We start from the raw sequence: 18,200 nt of genomic DNA on the forward strand, positions 1-18,200 counted from the left end.
GGGGTTGTTAACCAATGTCATAAAACAGCATGTGTGTTACTGTTACATGAGAAACTATCTGTTCTGTAAGCCTTCACCTGAAGTACAATAAAATATTAAAAAAAAAAAAAAATTTAAAGAACAAATTCTAAAAGAATAGAGCACAAAGTCCAACGATTAGAAAAAAATTGTAGTAAGAAAAGCAAACAAAGGCAAGAAGCATAGAAGACACAGATAGAAAACCAAAGGTGGTAGAAAAAAGCCCAACTATAACATTAACCACAGTAAGCATAAATGGATGAACCAACCAGCCAACCAACTGGTTGCCATCGAGTCGATTCTGATTCACAGCAACCCTACAGGACACAGTGGAACTGCCCTATAGATTTTTCAAGAGAGTGGCTGGTGGACTTGAACTGCCGACCTTTTGGTTAGCATAAACGGATTAGACTCACATAACAAAAGACAGAGATAATCCAATTGGATTAAAAAAAAAAATCCCAGGTACATGCTATTTACAAAAGATACTTAATTTAAGACCACAAAAAGGCTAAGAGTAAAAGAATGGAAATATATATAACAAGCAAATAATAACCAAAATAAAGTTGGCAGAGTTATGTTAATATCAGACATAATGGGCTTTAAGACAAAAAAATTATTAGGGATAAAGAGGATCATTATAAAATGACAAATGGTTCACGTCACTAGTAAGATCAAAATAAGTTTAAATTTCAATGATTCTAAGTTTTTAAGATTTTAGATAAAATAGGCTGAAAACGATATAAGGCAAAATTTAATAGATTTACAGAGAGAGAGTGATAAACCCACAGATTTCAATGTATCTGTCTCACCTATTGATAGACAAAAAATAATAAAAATATAGATGATATGAACAACACAATTAAAACGCTTCATCTCCACACCTGACAATCAGAGAATACACATTCTTCTCAAACACACATGGAACATGTACAAAAGTTGATCACATACTAGGCCATAAGCAAATCTAAACAAATTTTAAAGAAATGGTACAAAAGAGACCACAGTCTCTATCCACAATGCAATCAAGTTAGACATCTGTAACAAAAAGATAAATAAGAAAAACTACATCTTGAAATTTGTTAAAAATTCCAAAAATCCCGTGGATCAAAGAGGAAATTATAATTGAAATACAAAAATTCTTAAAACTGAACAATAATGAAAATGCTACATATTTCACTGCAGAATGCAATGAAAGAAGTCATTAGAAGGAATTTTATAGCTTTAAATCTTCCCAGGTGCTTTTACTGGCAAATTCTATGAAACTTTTGAAGAAAATATTTCAATCTTAAATTCTTCCATAATAAAGAAAGAATACTTGCTTCCCACCACCTTCTATGAATCCAGTATGACCTTGGTTCCAAAACCACATAAAGACAATACAAGAAAAGAAAATCACAGGCCAATCTCACTCATACACAGAGAAGCAAAAATTCTAAACAAATTAGCAACCCAAATCCAGTGTGACTTAACATTCTGAAATCTATAAATGTCACACATCACGTAACAGATAAAAAACACAGGATCTCACATCATCCATTCTTCATTCAAAATTCAACACCCAAACTAGGGATTGAAAGGAATTTTCTAAACCCAGTAAAGGCTGGAAACCCTGGTGGTGTTGTGGTTAAGAGTTCAGCTGCTAACGAACAGGCTGGCAGTTCGAATCCACCAGGTGCTCCCTGGAAACACTATGGGGCAGTTCCACTCAGTCCTATAGGGTTGCTATGAGTTGGAATTGACTCGACGGCAACGGGTTTTTGTTGTTGTTGTTAATAAAGCCTATCTAAAAAACCTAGAGCATCATTACTCTTAATGAGGAAATGATGAAAGCATTCCTTACAAAATCAAGAAAAGGGTAAGGGTTTTCATTATCACTTCTCATGAACTATTCAACACTGTACAGGTAGTCTCCAACTTACGAAGAATTCAGTTGCAACAGACCACAATTATGACTGTCATTTTTTTTGGTACATCTTGGTAATATGTTGCAACTTGTAATTTGCTGATGTTTATCATTCTCAGATGTTCAATTTTATGATTTACTGTTCAAAACACTGCCAGGTTTATAAAGACACTGACAATAAAAGGCAATAATAATTTTAAAAAAAAAGGTATTCAATTTACATCAGAACCAACTTACAACGGAGTTGTTGGAACAGAACCCCATCATGAGTTGGGGACTACCTGTACTAGAGGTACCAGCCAGTATGGTAAGAGATTAAAGACATAAGAAATTAAACAAATTAGGATTACAAAAGCAGAACTAAAACTGTCATAATTGTTAGATGATGGATGCTTACACAGAAAACAAGACACACAAATCTACAGACATGTTATTAGAAATAACAGTTTAGGAAGTGGTTGGCTGTATGATCAACATACACAAATCAGTAACATTTCTATATCTCACTTCTAAACACAAGACACCATCTTTTTAAAAAGATACTCTTTAAATACCAACAATTTAAAGGACAAATTCTAAAAGAATAGAGTACAAAGTCCAACAAATTAGAAAGAAAAATGTAATTATTCCTACTGGCTCCTAGTATTAGTCCTAGTCATTATTCATAAATAAACGCAGGTTTGTTTGTAGTAGGAATAACTATAGTAATAACTCCTAGCAAACTAGGGATTGAAAGGAATTTTCTTAACTTGATAAAGGGTTATCTACAAAAAAGGGTTATCTGTAGGACATTATTCTTACTGGGGAAATGATGAAAGCATTCCTTTTAAAATCAGGGAAAGGGTTAACAGTTCTCACTATCACCACTTCTATTCAACTCTTCAACATTGTACTGGAGCTACTAGCCAGTAGAGTAAGAGATTAAAGACATAAGAACTAGAAAAGATTTATTTATTTATAGCAGGCATACATCTATATATTACACCTACGTAGGAATAAATCTAACAAAAGATCTGCAAATTCTTTGTGTAGAAAATTACAAAAGCTATCAAAAGACATTTACAGAATTTTTGAATAAATGGAGAGGGAACCCGTTATAAAGTGTCAATTTTTCCAAACTGATCTATATAGATTTAATGTCATTCCAAACAAACTCCTTAAAGTTTTTTTATTTTTTAAAACTTATGAAAGTGTTGTAAAATTTATATGGAAAATCAAAAAGCCCAGAATAGTCAAGACACTGTTGAAAAAGAAGGCAAGAGAACTTCTCCTATAAGGCATAATAATTAAAATTATTGTAGGAACAGACAAACTGATCAATTGAATAGAACAGAGGCAAAATGGACACCTTTGAGGAACTTTGCTATATGATGAAGATGGCAGTGCAGATCAAGTGGAGAAAGAAATTTTCTATAAATGGTTCTGGGTCAATTACTATCCATACAGAAAAAAATTAAATTAGATTCCTACATCACATCATATACAAAAATCAATCCCAGGAAGATCTGGGACTTAAAAGTGAAAAAGCAAATTTCTACAATAGTAAGAAGAAAATGTAGTATAATATTTTTCAGACCTTAGGGTAGTGAGGGAGTTCTTCAGTAAGAGCCAAAAATAAGATTGATAAATTCAACTATATTAAAATCAGGAATTTCTGTTCATTAAAAGACAACGTAAAAAATTAACATGCATGCTAGAAGATATCTGCAACCCATATAATCCACAAAGGACTGGTACAGAGAATATATAAAGAACTCTTATAAATCAAAAAGAAAAACACAAGCAATCCAATTTCAAATTTTTTTAATTTACAATTTTTAAATTTTTAAAACACTTATAGAAAAAAACTTGTATGGTGACTGAATATTTGAAACAATGCTCAATCTCATTAGTAAATGTAGTATTATCTAACAAAGTAGAATATTGGCATGCCCTGTAACTTGGCAAGCCTACTCCTAGATGTACATCCAAGAGAAACTTTTTTTATTGTGGCTAAAAGTATATATAACAAACTATTTGCCAATTCAATACTTTTTACATGTACAATTTTTTAATAGTGATCACATTCATCATGTTGTGTAACATCACCACTGTCCATTTCCAAACTATTCCATCAACATTAACAAAAACTCAGTGTCCCCTAAGCAATGTCTCCTCCCTTCCCCCTGCTGTGCAGTGAATTACTTAATATGGCCCTTCTTGCCATTCATGGTCTTCTAACAACCATGAGCGGGGGGGACTATGCAAATAAGGCACTTGTAGCCCACCAAGGGGATTGGATGGCTTGCTAACAATGCAAATAAGGTACACAGAAACTTGCAGGGGTGGGACCATGCAAATAAGGTATATGGTACCCTAATGAGGGGATTGGTTAGTTTTGCTATTCCACTAGCCTTAAAATGAGCCATCCCAGAGGTGGAGAAAGGGGACTTCACTACCATCCAGAAAGAAGAGCCAGTAGTGGAGCACATCCTCTGGACCCGGGTTCCCTGCACTGGGAACCTCCTAGACCCACAAAACAAAGTGAGAGAGCTGCAACAACAGAGACAGCGAAAGACAGTGAAAAGCTGCAGCAGAGAAACAGTGGCAGCAGAACAAGGAGACTGGTTTGAGACGGCACAGTGGGCTTCCCAGCCCATGGAGCAAGGTAGCTACAGTTAGCATGCCAACCCACAGAGTGAGAGAGCTGAATGCCTTCAGGCATGAGGCTTCCTGGCGGAGCAGGGTGCCTCTGGGCACTTACCAATGGAGCAAAAGAGCTTAGCAACGCTTGACTAAGCAGGGCAGACACTTGATTGAGCAGGGCAGAGGCTAGGCCTGAGCGGAGGCTGAGGGCCAAGAGAGGAGGCCTGTCCTGAGGTGACTGGGAGGAGCCTATCATGAGGGGGCCGAGAGGAGCCTGTCCTGTGGGGGCTGAGAGGAGCCTCATATGGCCGAGAAGAGCTAGCTGTTCTGCACTGAAGAAGGCAGACTGCCTACATGTGTCCGGATGCTGATCCCAAGTTATAGCCTGTTGCTCCTGATCCTGAATTGTAAACTGTTCCTTCCCTAATAACCCCATAATCATGAGTATTTTCTGTGAGTTCTATGTGGCCACTGCAACAAATTATCAAACCCAGCAGAGACATAGAGAGTGCTGTGGAGGGACAGCTGGTGTTAGAATTCATAAAAAGTTTGGAAAGAAGAATTATGTCTAACCTCCTCCTCATAGGAATCAGCCTTGGGCTGATGCTGATCATTCCTCCCCCTCTTGAAGTTAGAGGAGGTCTGATGACATCCACATACCATTTTTAAAATTTTTTTTAACACTCCCCTCCTTATCCCTCCTGGTAACCACTAATAAACTTTGTTCTCAAGAGAAAATTTTGATAAAGGCTATCTACAGCTATGTGTGCTAAGAAACACATACAGGGTTGTTTATAAAACAATGCTCACAATGGAAAAAAACTGGCAACAACCCAAGTGTCCACTTACAAAGGATATGGATATTCACACAATATATTATTACACAGCAGTGAAAAAGAATAAAATACAGACATGTATAAAACAGGATGATATTACCCATGAGAAAAACCATACGATTCTTTCTTCCTAACACTCAAGACAAAACTAAGTAATATGTTACTTTGGCATACATATAGCTATATTTTAAAAATCAAAGGCATGATAAACACAACATGTAGGTTAGCGGCTACCTCTGCAGGAGAGGCAAGAGATAGGGTGAGCAAAACTTCATAGTTAAATGTAGGTTATTGCCAAGGTGTCAGCTCTTGGATTATGTGGTGGGTTTGTGGGTGTTTGTATCATTAAAAAAAAAATCAAAATAAAATGAAATAGACCAATGATGACAGTGTGATGTGCACCAAGAGTTACAATCATTCCAAAGCTACGTACTGACCCCTGAAACTACTGCCCTGAGATAATCGTTAAACCTTAAGCCAAAAATATCTCCTCAAGTCTTCTTAAAGCCAAATAGCAGTTTACTTTAACTAGTAAAAAATGCAATGCCTTGAGAATTGTACTCTTTTAAGAACTATCTACATGGGATCAAACTGACAACAACAACTCAAAAGATTAGACAGGAACCTTACAGGGCAGTGAGTTTATGTTAATGGGGGAGGAACAACTCAGAAAAAGAGGGTGAGAATGGTTACACAACTCAAGAAATATAATCAATGTCACCGAGTTGTACATGTAGAAACTGTTGAATTGGTGTATTTTGCTGCGTGTATTCTCAACAACAAAATAAATAAAATAAAAAAAAAATTCTACATACTGAGGTCTATTCAGTGCCACCTTCTACACACATACACACAATAAACTGATAACAGCACACAGAGCTGTCCTTTTTCTTTTCCCCACACCCCTACCTGCGTCCGTGCATTGAGCAGCTGCTGGAAACTCTCAACTTCTTTGCTGTCATCTGCAGCCCGCTCCTGAGGGAAGACAAAGGGAAATCTCAAGCTTGGAGAGAAGCAGTCCTTCACTCGGGGTATCCTCTTTATTCCACACTTATGGACTTAGTCAGACACTGTGCTAGACTCCAGGAATAAAACACTGAACAAGACAGGCATAATCTCGGCCCTCAGAGCTACTAGAGCACTGGGGGAAACCAAATCCTCTGGGTAGGGAGAAGGGGGTCTGTGTTACCATCAGCACACCCAGCATCATGTCATAGTTGTTGATCAGAAACACAAGCTGTTCCTTCCTTGAGGAGAACTCAGCTGCCACTCGGAGGACAAAGTTCTCCACCTCCACCTGAAAAAGCCAAAAGGAGGAGGAGACACAAGCAGACAGGGTCACCACGGTCCTCCTCACACTCCAGCCCACGGCAGCAGTCCGCCCACTGCTGGGAGGTCTCTCTTGCCCTCCCTCACCTGTAGCTGTCCCAGCAGCTGCATCGTCCGCTCGTTGGGAATTGTCTGATTGATGCTAACAAGAGCAGAGGAAAACTCCGCATATCGGCGTGTGATCTGGGAAGAAGGTGGGAGGAAAAATCACACCAATCCCCTGACCCAACTGATACAACCTCCCAACTCCCTCAGAGCCAGCCACCTGGTTCCCTTTGACTGCACCTCTAATCCCTCCTACAAATGGTGCCCAACCCACCTGGAGCCTGGCCACACTCCTAGACTGCCCCCTCACACAGTGTGGCTAAATATTCAGCCAGGCCCACAACCCAACACTGACCCTGGCCAATCCCCACAGCCCTTCAGGAACCCATGTTACCCTTGCCCTCCCTCACATAGTGGGGCCGAGTATCCAGCCCCCCAAGGCGCTGAGGGTCAGTGCTTCGGACACTCTGGACATTCATCTCCAGGATCAGCTCAAACCGAGGCCACAGCAAGGCAAGCACCTGTTCCCAGTACCTGTAGGCTTAAATGGGATCAGAGGTCAGCTGGCAAGATAAGTTGCAGGGGAAGTAGGGCATGGTGGGGGGGGGCTGTCCGATTCTGGGGCATCCCTCAGGCGAATGGTTGATGGTAGAGCGTGTGTGAAAAGTGAGTCAGAAAGCAGCAGTCCTGCCTCCAGGGCAGATGAACAGAACAAGGGTCAATGATATCAGGTCAGTAGGAGCCCAAGGCTTAGAGGAAATTGTGTAGGGCTGAGAGTTCAAGGCAAGCAGGGACCAAGGACCAGAACTCAGTGACCTGTCCAGGGCAGGAACGTCCCTCTTTGCTGCAATGTTGCGGAATCGAAGGACGATATGGATACAGAGAAAAACAGCAATGGCATCATAGCAGTCAGCTAGATAGGACTCCAGGTGTTTCTGTGATGTAGGGAGAAGCAAAGAATTGGAAGAAAATGTTTGTTAGTCTGTCATCCTCAGTGGCTGTGGACAGATACATGTGTTTTTCTGAGGATAAGGCACTGGCAGGCAGAGAGAGACCTAAAAGGAAAATAGTTCCTCCTCCCCTGTGCACTCAGGTGGTCCTGCTGCTTTGCTCACCAGGATCTATGATCATGACCTGTCACAGCAGAATTTAGGGCTGAGAATGGGCCAGGGGTTAGACAACCAAGGCTTAGGAGCACTTCAGTTTTCAGCGGCTATTGCCTGGGTGTGAATCAGCAATGAGGTAGTCTCAGGGACCCCAAGCTGTGAGGGTTTCATGGGAGTCACACTGTGGGTACAAGGCTTAGATGTCTTAGAATGAGGAATCCTGCTTTCAGTACTACCAGAGTTATGACCCCACAGTGGTGCTGATGAGGACTGAGGACAAAGGAATTTTAAGAGCGCAGGAGAGATTTTACCAGGGTCATGGTGAGCGTTCGGCCCATCACAGCATGGAAGAGATCGTGCGCAGCTGGGCCAGACACAGCAAAGAATTCACAGATGAAAAGATATTCACGGCAGGAATTATCTAGGAGAGCGTAGTGCTGGCTGCGGAAGAGGGCCTCATATGGATACTAGGAGGGGAAAGGTAAAGAGAGAAAGGATGGAGCCCAACATTGATCGCTCACATATCTGGCTGGAAACTTAGCAAACTTGCATAATAAGAGCTCGAGACCCTCCCCACTGGTCTCATCCCCATCCAACCCAAGTCCTGGTTGTGGAACAGAATCCTGAACAGGCACCAAAAAAGTGTGGGAGAATAAGGAGCATGAGAGGAAACCTCTAACCCCACCTGCATCTGCCTCACGACGTACCATTCCCCTCAGCTTCTCTCTCCCCTCTGCGTGCCCTTAAATCAATGGTTCCCAACCCTTTTCACACCACAGCACACCAGGGTCACTGGAGAAGGCCACTCCCAGGTCTAAGCAATTGATACACCAGGCCTGCAGGATGGGAAGCTTTGCCCCAAGGCCCGGCCTTCCCATCTCCCCCATGTCCAGAGTCCCCTTTGTGGCTGAAGCTTGTTCCTCCTCATACCCTCTGCTCTCCTCTTTGGGCTGTGTGGGGCACCAGGATGGGGGCCTCAAGTTCAGTGGGGGAGATGACAGAGCCACGGGCCCCCAGGGTAAAGATGGTGTTCCTGCTGCGAAGTGATGGCTTCGAGAAAAATCGTGCAAAGCGTCAGAGTCAAGGAAAACAATGAGACCACAACTGGGCCCAAAGACTCAATACTTCCGGGGGGCCAGGCAGCCAGGCAAGGCCTAGATGTTCCTTAGCACACTAGTCCTCTTTCCCAGTACCAGGACCATTTCACCTGGCACCTATGAATGGGCTTCAGGGTGTGTCCACATCCCGATATCACATGCAAAACCATGTGCCAAAATTATACATGCATTTTTGCGGGGAGGGAGGCCATAGCTTTCATCACATTCTCAAAGGTTTTTGTCCCACAAAAAAGGTAAGAAGCAGTGCCTTGGAGGCAGTGGCAGCCAAAAGCCCTCCCACTCTCAAGGGCCTGACATGAAGGTTCCTCAGTTCTTGGATATCTTTCTTTGCTGTATCTTCCACACCCATTAGATCATCTTTCTCAGCGACCTCCTCATACTAGACAAAACAGAAAAGCAAGCTGGTAACCATATTTTCCCACGGAGCAATAAAAAATTCCTCTCTACATGGTTCCTCCTTGTCCAGAGTGTTGCCTCCTCCCAGCCCATGTGCCCAGGAATGCCTTCCCTGGCCTCACCTGCACCTTCAGGAGCCGCCCCAGGTAAGAGCGGTAATAGGATAGGTAGATCTTGCTCAGCGTTTCCACATACTCATCTCTGATCTCTTTCGCTGTTGCTCGCTCATTGCCCAGCAGGAACTGATAGAAGAACCTGGAGGGCCAGGGACAAGTCAGTCTCCCTGTCTGCCCAGAAACCAGATGCCCACACTGGGCTGCTCAAAAGCTCAGAGACGACCACATGCCCTTCCTTCAGGTGATGACCTGTACTTCAGCAGGGCCGTCTGGGGGATCTGATAGTTGGTCATTGGTTTTCGGAAGGAATAAATCTTCTGGAGGATGAACTCTCGGATCTTCGTCACTGCCTAGACATGGACAACCAAACACAAGACATGAAGCTGCAACCCTCTTACTGTCTGGGGGGAACTGGGGGAAGTGAGAGATGTTAAATAGAAGAGGAGAGGTGGAAAACACCTCTTCCGGATTTCTGAAGATTTTCAGGGGAACCCAGAGAAGTGAAAATGAGCTATGCTGGGTAAAGGCAGGGCAAAGTTCTTGGGGGCAAGCTTCAGTGAGCTCTGCCAGGGAAATCCAAGGTGAAGGGGTTAGGGAGGCTGGGTCTAGCAGTCTCTGGGTATCCACCCCTACTCCCCACCTTGACCCGGAGGCGGTCAAGCACGCCTCTGACGTCTGCACAGGCTGCTGTGCCCCTAGCCTCCTGCTCTCTGACGGCGGCTGCCTTGGCATCCAACTCCTGCAGCTGCTCCAGGAACCTGGGCTCCGTCACTGGAGCCTCCAGAATTGCCCTGGGAAGCAGGGAAAAGTGAGGTGGGATAGGTGGGAGACGAGACATCCCTAGACTAGATACAAAACAAACCCCTTACACCCAGCCTCTGCCTCTTGTACCTTCTTACACTGTATCATATAGTCAGGTTATGTGTACAGTTTTATGCTCCTAGACTCTGCATGTAAGCCTTGGACACCCCCACTAATATCTGAGCCTGGACAACTCCTAATCTTTGATGCCTAAAGCACATATCACAGTTAGAAAAGACTGTCAACCCACCCACCAACTTCTGGCAGGCTCTTGATAACCAGGACCCAGAAGACCCATGTGGTAAGTAGGGTAGGTCACCCCAGCCTCTACCTGCCATAGACATTGTGACCCTTCAAACTGGTGACTCACGTGACTAGGGCAGAGGGAACCACCAGACCATCAACAAGCTCCCCAAGTTTTCCCCGAACTGCCTGGCGGTTTCGAAGACGAATGTTCATAGCTCCTGACTGTTCCTGCAATGTCCGGATCTCAGAGCTGATGGAGCTGAGGTCACTCTGGAAAGCTCCCAACATCTGCTCCATGCGCTGGGGGGAGAGTAAATGCTGCTGGAGCACCACAGGATTGGTAGGGGACAAGTAGGCCACTTAATTCTCTTGGTGAAGTCCCTAGTATTTATCAGTTTGTGAGTGTGGGAGGTGATCAGGCAACAAGTATCCCAAAGAATATCGGCTATGGCAGTGACAACAAAAACGGTCGCTGAGGTCATCCTGAAAATGCTTCTAACCTGTCCCCGCCTAAGGCCAATGACCTAAAAAATGGGACCAAAAGCTTTAGACCAGTTCAGGCTCATTAGGGGTCACAGGTCATGGTTACTAACCTCAAGGACAGCATCACAGGCTGTGATCTGGTTGTGCAGAGATGCTATGTTCTCGCTCTCTTGAATATCTGACCCACAAAAAGTCAAGGGGCCTCCTAGTGAAGACGGAGATCCTCAGACCTGCAGGACCTCTCTGATTTCTCCCTAGGTGACAGAAACCTCACAGAAATCTCAGCCTTAGCTGGGCTGTTTGCACCACACCCTACAAAATCCCTATGTCAATAACACCACTCCCGCCCTCTGCTGGAGGATACAATCTCGAATAGATTTCTGCTCAATCTGCTGTAGCTCCAGCTCAACCTGCTTTGAATAGTGACGGAGGTCCACACCCTAGGAGAACACAAAGGTGACAGGTCAAGAGAAAGCTGCAGCAAAGGAACACTGGAACAGAATCAACAAAGGGCTAGAGGGTGGGACACCAGGATCATGTCATGAGAACAAGAGACTGTTTTTTTTTTTTTCTTTGCGGGGAGGGTAGGTGAGGGAGCAGATTAGCACAGTGAAAAGCCTCACCGTTTTAAGAGCTTCCTTTACTAACTCATCCTCCAGATTTGCCTGAATGTGAACTGGAAATAGAAAGTTATCATAAGGGCCCAGATCCACAGCTCCCTCTCCCCACACTGAGTATCTGCACACCAGTCCCTGTCTTATTCCTTCTGGTACCCACTGCCTCTTAGATTATAGGCATTGACTTCCAGCTCTCCATAGGCCCGGTGCCATCACTTACCATCCACTTCATCCAAGATGAATTCATCAGAAGTGATGTCCAACTCCCCAAGTTGCAGTGGCTCCTGAAGCCCAGGACCACTGCCCTGGAAAAGAAAAGATTAATGAGAAAAGGGTACAAGGAGAAGGAGAAGAACAAACTATAAGAGGATGTCCCCAGTCTTCCAAGTGGGAGAGGGGGCCTTTCACTGGAGAGTAATGAGTACTGAGTCAAAAAACTCCAAGAGTCTCACTCTGTACCCCATCTACTATTTTGGGTTTGTGGGCAGGAAACACGACAAAGGAAGCAGGTAATCCATGAAGAGGGTGGAGGTGTCTGGGGAAAATTAGCAGCTGCGAAGAACTGAGCAGATCCTGCAGTTGAATTTACAACTTCCAGACTCCTGCTATCTCGCATATTGTATCATCATCCTTCTGGGAAGTTCCAGCCTTTCTAGAAATGTCAGCTAAAATTTACAGAGTTTATCTGCGTTGCAGGTACCATTTTACATATATTCCTTCAAGTAATCCTCAAGACAACCTATACGATGGATACTATTTTATTACTTTCGATACCTTGTAGAAGAAAGAAACTGGTTAACTTGCCCAAAGACACAGCGGGTAGGTGGCAGAGCTGGAATTAGAACCCAGGCTGTCTGACTCCAGAGGCCGTGTTCTTAACCTTTACTCTATACTGCTTCTCTGTTTTGCCCAAAAATCTGGGGGGGTTGAAACTGTGCCCCTGGAACCTGAGTCATGGCTATTCTGATCTTCGCTCAGGTTCAGGTCCGATCCCAGGAAGACAGCATGGGGAGCCAAACAGGTACCGTCACCGGTAGCAGCCGAGCTCCCACACTTTTGTGCCTAAACCCAGCCTGGGACTTTCTGACTCTAGGCGACCCAGGCGGAGCTCAGGAGAGGAAAACAGCCCCGCGCTCTCACCAGCGGGCCCTCCTCCTCTTCCATATCCGAGGCCCCGGCTCGCAACACCAGCTCCCGAGCGGCAGCCGCCATGGTCGCAGCGGCGGCCATTACGCACAGCCTCACTTCCGGCAGCTGTCAGTCCCGGCAAGTCCGTTCCAGAGAGTCTTGCACAACGCAAACCCGTTCTCAGATAATTGAGTTAAATTGTTTAACACCAGCCTTCCCCTTTCAACTCTAACCGCTTCACCTAAGCACAAACGGGAGTGCGGAAGTCTCAAGTACAATCTCGCCTCGGAACCTTCTTTGCTGTCATATTTATGAACTTTACGGACAGTAAAGAGAAGACACAACCGGAAGTTGTGGCGCCAAAGTCAGCTCGTCAGAAGGCTGGCCAATTTGTGCTGAAGCCTTTTCAGGAAGCGCCCCTCCTAGATAGCTCCGCCCCTTCCGCCAGAGAGCTATATAAGTGTATTGCGTCACTTCCGCTCTCTCTTCCACCGGAGGGCTACACGCCGCCGCTCCTGTTGCAGCCATGGTAAGCATGGGATCCGGGTCGGCATCTGGCTGCATCGGAGCCGGGGCAGGGAAGGTCTACTCTCAGAGGGCCAAGAACGCCCTATCCTAGAGGCCTGCAACTTTCTGTGCGGAGCCTTGGATTGCGCCCCTGAGAATGGATGACCAAAGACTTCCAGATTCGGGGAACAGGACCCGAGGAAGGGTCACTCCCCGGATGCATGAAAGCAGCGAAAGGTTTAGGCGTGTGTGGGGACCTCCGGCCACCTCTACGCAGAGTATACTTTTGGGAACCGGCAGGAGACCTGCCCCCTTTCCAGAGGTTGGATTTTCTTAGGCCTAAACGCTTCGTGTTCCTGCTCTCTGCAGGAATGAGGAGTTTGTCGTGATGTGAAAACGTGAAGGGGGTCATTGCTCCCTGTGTGACAAACTTGGCGTACCCGTTTGAGGTTATTCATTCGTCTTAAGGGCCTTATGGTTTGATGGTGGTTCACAGTGTCTGATTTCTCCTCCCGATGTCTTTCAATCAGTCTCTAGTGATCCCCGAAAAGTTCCAGCACATTTTGCGAGTACTCAACACTAACATCGATGGGCGGCGGAAAATAGCCTTTGCCATCACTGCCATTAAGGTAAAGTGAGTAAATAGTAGAGATTATAAATGAGACTTAGGTGGTGAAGATCTAAGTTATAAATTTATGAGGCAAGGTCAAGGAGACATCCAGATCACGTTTGCTGCTGCGTTTAAAAAGTTAAAGGGAGTGACTAATCTCTTAACCACATTTACCACAAAAGGTAAGTAATGAAAGCCAGAGAGTGGTCTAAGGTCAAGCTGAAAGGTTTCACTTGAGTGAAGGGACTTGGTACGGTTGTCTACCTGAATTGCTAAACTTACTTAAAGCTATTTTCTGGACCTTCAGCTTGTGATTTCTGCCTTCTAGTACATCATAACAACAGCCTTTCCTGTTAAATATATATGCCTTGAAAACTGTATAATTCTTGGTACATCTTGGATGAGTAGCTGTGCCAATGGATTCTAAGTTTGAAGAAATACTCCTGTGGGGTGGGTCGTTACTAGATCCTGAGCAGGATATTTACTAAGTTGCCAAAGGTGAAAGTCAGTGTTCTTTACAGCTGAAGTGGGAACCCCAGTATATTTTGTCCTTGGCTTGTTACAAGAATTAAATCAACAAATGCAAGTTTGGCTATCTGCCTTCACCCAACCTTCTGCACGGGGACATTCTATCATTTGTAATTACTTGTAGAAATAGCTGAATGTCTTCCTTGCCCACCAGTACTTATAACTCCATGAGGGCAGGGCCAAGCCAGTCTTGCTTACAATCCACCACTTCTGGTATATTGTTAATGCTCATTTAGTGTTAGAGAATGGATGGTACTGGGGATACCTTACCCCTGCAAAGACACCGTCTGGTGGCAGAGGGTGCCTTGACTGGTCCTGACAACCATCTTTAAGTTGTTGATTTAAAGCAGTGAGTTGTAGATCTGGTTTAAAGGGTTTGTCGAATTCCCTTGATTTTTTTCACTCTACTACAGAAAGTACAGCTTTTGTTTGTTCTTAATTGAGTACCAAACCCACCGCCATCGAGTCGATTCTGACTCCTTAGCGACCCATAGGGTTTCCAAGGCTGCACATTTTTAAGGAAGCAGGCTGGTGGGGTCAAACTGCCAACCTTTTGCTTATCAGCTTAGCACTTTATCCACTGTGTTACCAAGGCTGCTTCAATGAGTACAAAGGAAGCTGAAAGCTTCTGTTTGACATTCTCTGAAAATGTAAGGCACTGTAAAGATTGAATATGTCTTGTAAAGGGTTGCTGTGAGCGATAAGTGAGTTTGCATATAAAGGATGAGCAGAGTTAATAGAATGTGTCTGTGAGCCTCATTCTCTCTGTTTCTCTGCAGTTGATTTGTTAAATGTGTATTGTAACCTTTGTAGTCAAATTAGAACTCATGGAAAATTTTTCAGATTTTTCAGGCATTTTCAGATACCCTGTGAAGAGAAGTTTCACAGGGGGATCCTGGTGCCCTGCTATCATTGGGAAAGGCTGTTTCTTAGAGATCTCTGAGTACTGAAGTTTTTGTTAATTGTGTGGAGAGCCAGGAAAGGCTGCTACCTCTTCCCCTGGTGAGAGAACTAAAGCTTGGAGGTGGTCCTTTGTTAAGGATCAGGGATTGGGCTAATTGAAGGAAATTGGAAGAAGGTTAAACAGGAAAAAGGGAGATTGAGTATGGGGAGGGGTTCCTCAAAAATACAGCTAGCCACAGAATGGTAAGAAATGGAAGCTAACACAAGAAGAGGCTATATATTGAGAGGTAACAGATCCTACTGTGGGGCATTTGGTGGTTCAGTAGTCGAATTTTCAACTTCCATGTGGGAGACCTGGGTTTGATTCCCGGCCAGTGCAGCTCGAATAGCTACCACCGCTCATCTGTCAGTGGAGGCTTGCATGTTGCTATGATGCTAAACATGTTTCAGCGGAGTTTCCAGATTAAGATGGACTAGGAAGAGAGGCCTGGAGATCTACTTCCCAGTAATCTGCCAGTGAGTACCCTGTAGATCACAACAGTCTGATCCACAACCAATCACAGGGATGGCGCAGAACTGGGCAGTGTTTCATTCCTTTGTGCATGGAGTCACTGAGTTGGGGGCCAACTAATGGCAGCTGACAATAATACAGAGCCTGCAGTCTGTGGGCAGTACAAATGGTTAAGGGCTTGGCTGCTTACTGAAAGATTGGAGGTTCAAGTTCACCCAGCATCGTCTCAGAAGAAAGGCCTGGCGATCTACTTCTGAAAAATCGGCCATTGAAAACCCTATGGAGCATGGTTCTACTTTGACATAAGGGGTGGCGCCATGAGTCTGAACCAACTCAATGGCAATTGGTGAAATATATACATTCTGCAAGATTGTTCTGTGCTGTGATTTTTTTTTTTTAATTGTTTTCTTGCTACTTTCAGTTTTTTGCTGTAAGTATTCTTTAAGGCTAGTCTTCTACCCATCCTCTACATCAGGATTATAACTGCCACCTAGGGGGTATTTGGAAACTTGGAGGGGATTAGAGTTGACTTGAAGGTACCCATGGGCCTTGTTCACAAGGACCTCTTGTCCCACCAAAATGCCAGTTGTCCTGTAACACTTTCAGAGTCTTTAATATTTAAGTGCAGGGATCAGGCATATTAACAACTTTCCTGCCCAGTGTAGAAATAGATTTCTAAATGATTACAGATTACTAAATTAGTTGATCAAATAATTTTAGATCTGAGTCCTTGGAAAACCACCTATTAATACAGTCCAGGCCCGTAGGACAAAGTGATGGTCTCTGCAGTGTACTCTTGTGGATAAAGGAGGCCTGAAGAGAACAGTGAGTGGGCTGCATCTGTAAATACTTCAGTGAATTTGAGAGATGCTTGAGGCCCTAATCCCTTGTGAAACAACTGATAATTTGGTTTCCTAGGTCATTTTCTTACAGGGAGAAAATGTCATCCTTTACTATCCAAGATCTGTTTGGTTCGTGTGTTCAGACAGCAGGGCTGCATGTGTTGGTGTCATGCCACCAGTGTAAGCATTAGTATTTTTTGAGTTGCAGTTTGGATAGAGTTAGCTCCTAGGGCCTGATCTTCTGTGGGCACTGACTAATTTGTATCTGGGAAAACTAAGATTATGGGGATGGGGTGGCCTGCTCAAGAATTGTGACCCTTAGAGACCTTGAGCAGCCTGTCAGCTCACAAGAAGACCCTGGTCTTGCTGTTTCAATGCTGAAAGCCAGGCCCTCTGTCCTCCACAGTGCAGGAATCAGTACAACTCGAGGGGCTCCTGTGGTGTCTGTCAGCAAGCATTTGTGGACAGCTACTATGTCGTGGGCAGCGTGAGACCATCTGTTCTCAAGGGCTTATCTATCCTCTGCTGGGTTCTCTGTTGATGGTCCAGCCTTGGCCCTGAACACAATTATTTCCTTCCTATTCAATGGTTAGGTTTTATGTCTTACTGTGTTGGGAAGGGTGATATGGGAGCATGGAAAGCAGTGGATTATTTCAGGCCCTACCTTTATGTGCTAAAAGACAAACCAAACAATCAGATCTAATTTTTCCCAAACCTTTCACCTCAGGGTGTGGGGCGAAGATACGCTCATGTGGTGTTGAGGAAAGCAGACATAGACCTCACCAAGAGGGCAGGAGAACTCACTGAGGATGAGGTGAGGAAGGGAAGGGGGCTGTGGGTTGGGCCTACTTGGGAGGGTATCTGGGTCCCCTCTGATCTGAACCTTGTCCCACCTGCCAGGTGGAGCGTGTGATCACCATTATGCAGAATCCACGCCAGTACAAGATTCCAGACTGGTTCTTGAACAGACAGAAAGACGTGAAGGATGGAAAATACAGTCAGGTTTGTATTGGTGGAGGAAGTTAGTGGAAAGGTTGGAGGTGGTGGAGGAGGGTCCCCATTAGAATGTAGGCTATCAAGGGAGGAATACAAACACCCCGTCCCTCTTTTCTAAATCCAGGTCCTGGCCAATGGTTTGGACAACAAGCTCCGTGAAGACCTGGAGCGGCTGAAGAAGATTAGGGCCCACAGAGGGCTGCGCCACTTCTGGGGGTAAGTGGGGTGGGGGGTCTCATTTCCCTGCTTGCCCCTAAACTTCCATCCTGAATCCTAGTGCTCAGTCTTTTTCCCCAGACCTTTGCTTTGTGCTTTGTATGACCTGTTTTCTTTCTCTTCCTTGTCTGCAGCCTTCGTGTTCGAGGCCAGCACACAAAGACAACTGGCCGCCGTGGCCGTACTGTGGGTGTGTCCAAGAAGAAATAAGTCTGTAGGCCTTGTCTATTAATAAATAGTTTATACATCTTCCTTCTTTGTGGTTCTCTCCATTCTTCCAGTGATACTGATAGGAAATGCTTGGGTTTGGGTCTGGG

At 44.5% G+C, this 18,200-nt stretch overlaps 2 protein-coding genes across 6 annotated transcripts in view; one reads left to right on the forward strand and one right to left on the reverse strand.

The window, feature by feature from the left end:
* The window catches only part of VPS52 (VPS52 subunit of GARP complex), an 18,186-nt gene extending 5,055 nt beyond the window's left edge, over positions 1 to 13,131 (reverse strand). The window contains exons 1-17 of one of the 3 annotated variants that reach the window (XM_004389801.3): positions 12,783 to 13,131; positions 11,863 to 11,947; positions 11,649 to 11,701; positions 11,390 to 11,465; positions 11,136 to 11,203; positions 10,667 to 10,842; positions 10,136 to 10,286; positions 9,745 to 9,845; positions 9,502 to 9,634; positions 9,305 to 9,362; positions 8,796 to 8,929; positions 8,177 to 8,332; positions 7,576 to 7,694; positions 7,170 to 7,293; positions 6,802 to 6,897; positions 6,575 to 6,682; positions 6,295 to 6,360 (exon numbers count right to left, since the gene is read on the reverse strand). In XM_004389801.3, the coding sequence (XP_004389858.1) occupies positions 6,295 to 6,360; positions 6,575 to 6,682; positions 6,802 to 6,897; positions 7,170 to 7,293; positions 7,576 to 7,694; positions 8,177 to 8,332; positions 8,796 to 8,929; positions 9,305 to 9,362; positions 9,502 to 9,634; positions 9,745 to 9,845; positions 10,136 to 10,286; positions 10,667 to 10,842; positions 11,136 to 11,203; positions 11,390 to 11,465; positions 11,649 to 11,701; positions 11,863 to 11,947; positions 12,783 to 12,872 (1,794 nt within the window). In that variant the 5' untranslated portion in view covers positions 12,873 to 13,131. Of the gene's footprint in view, positions 1 to 6,294; positions 6,361 to 6,574; positions 6,683 to 6,801; positions 6,898 to 7,169; positions 7,294 to 7,575; positions 7,695 to 8,176; positions 8,333 to 8,795; positions 8,930 to 9,278; positions 9,363 to 9,501; positions 9,635 to 9,744; positions 9,846 to 10,135; positions 10,287 to 10,666; positions 10,843 to 11,135; positions 11,204 to 11,389; positions 11,466 to 11,648; positions 11,702 to 11,862; positions 12,033 to 12,782 lie in introns of those variants that run through there. The other 2 variants (XM_023724797.1, XM_004389802.3) reach the window with 2 other exon arrangements.
* A 79-nt stretch (positions 13,132 to 13,210) lies between these two features.
* On the forward strand, positions 13,211 to 18,135 carry RPS18 (ribosomal protein S18). 3 transcript variants are annotated; one of them, XM_004389803.3, is made up of 6 exons: positions 13,211 to 13,299; positions 13,808 to 13,906; positions 17,399 to 17,485; positions 17,572 to 17,673; positions 17,792 to 17,883; positions 18,018 to 18,135. In XM_004389803.3, exons 1-6 carry the CDS (start codon positions 13,297 to 13,299, stop codon positions 18,091 to 18,093), a joined length of 459 nt encoding a protein of 152 aa, XP_004389860.1. In that variant the 5' UTR covers positions 13,211 to 13,296; the 3' UTR covers positions 18,094 to 18,135. The 3 variants fall into 3 exon arrangements, with proteins under 3 accessions (XP_004389860.1, XP_023580567.1, XP_023580568.1); XM_023724799.1 differs by lacking the exon at positions 13,211 to 13,299 and having other exon boundaries at positions 13,432 to 13,906; XM_023724800.1 differs by lacking the exons at positions 13,211 to 13,299; positions 13,808 to 13,906 and adding an exon at positions 16,106 to 16,851.
* The last annotated feature ends 65 nt before the right edge of the window (positions 18,136 to 18,200 follow it).

The sequence above is a fragment of the Trichechus manatus genome, unplaced genomic scaffold (assembly GCF_000243295.1).
Source record: "Trichechus manatus latirostris isolate Lorelei unplaced genomic scaffold, TriManLat1.0 scaffold00261, whole genome shotgun sequence".
NCBI classification, from domain to species: Eukaryota; Metazoa; Chordata; class Mammalia; order Sirenia; family Trichechidae; genus Trichechus; species Trichechus manatus.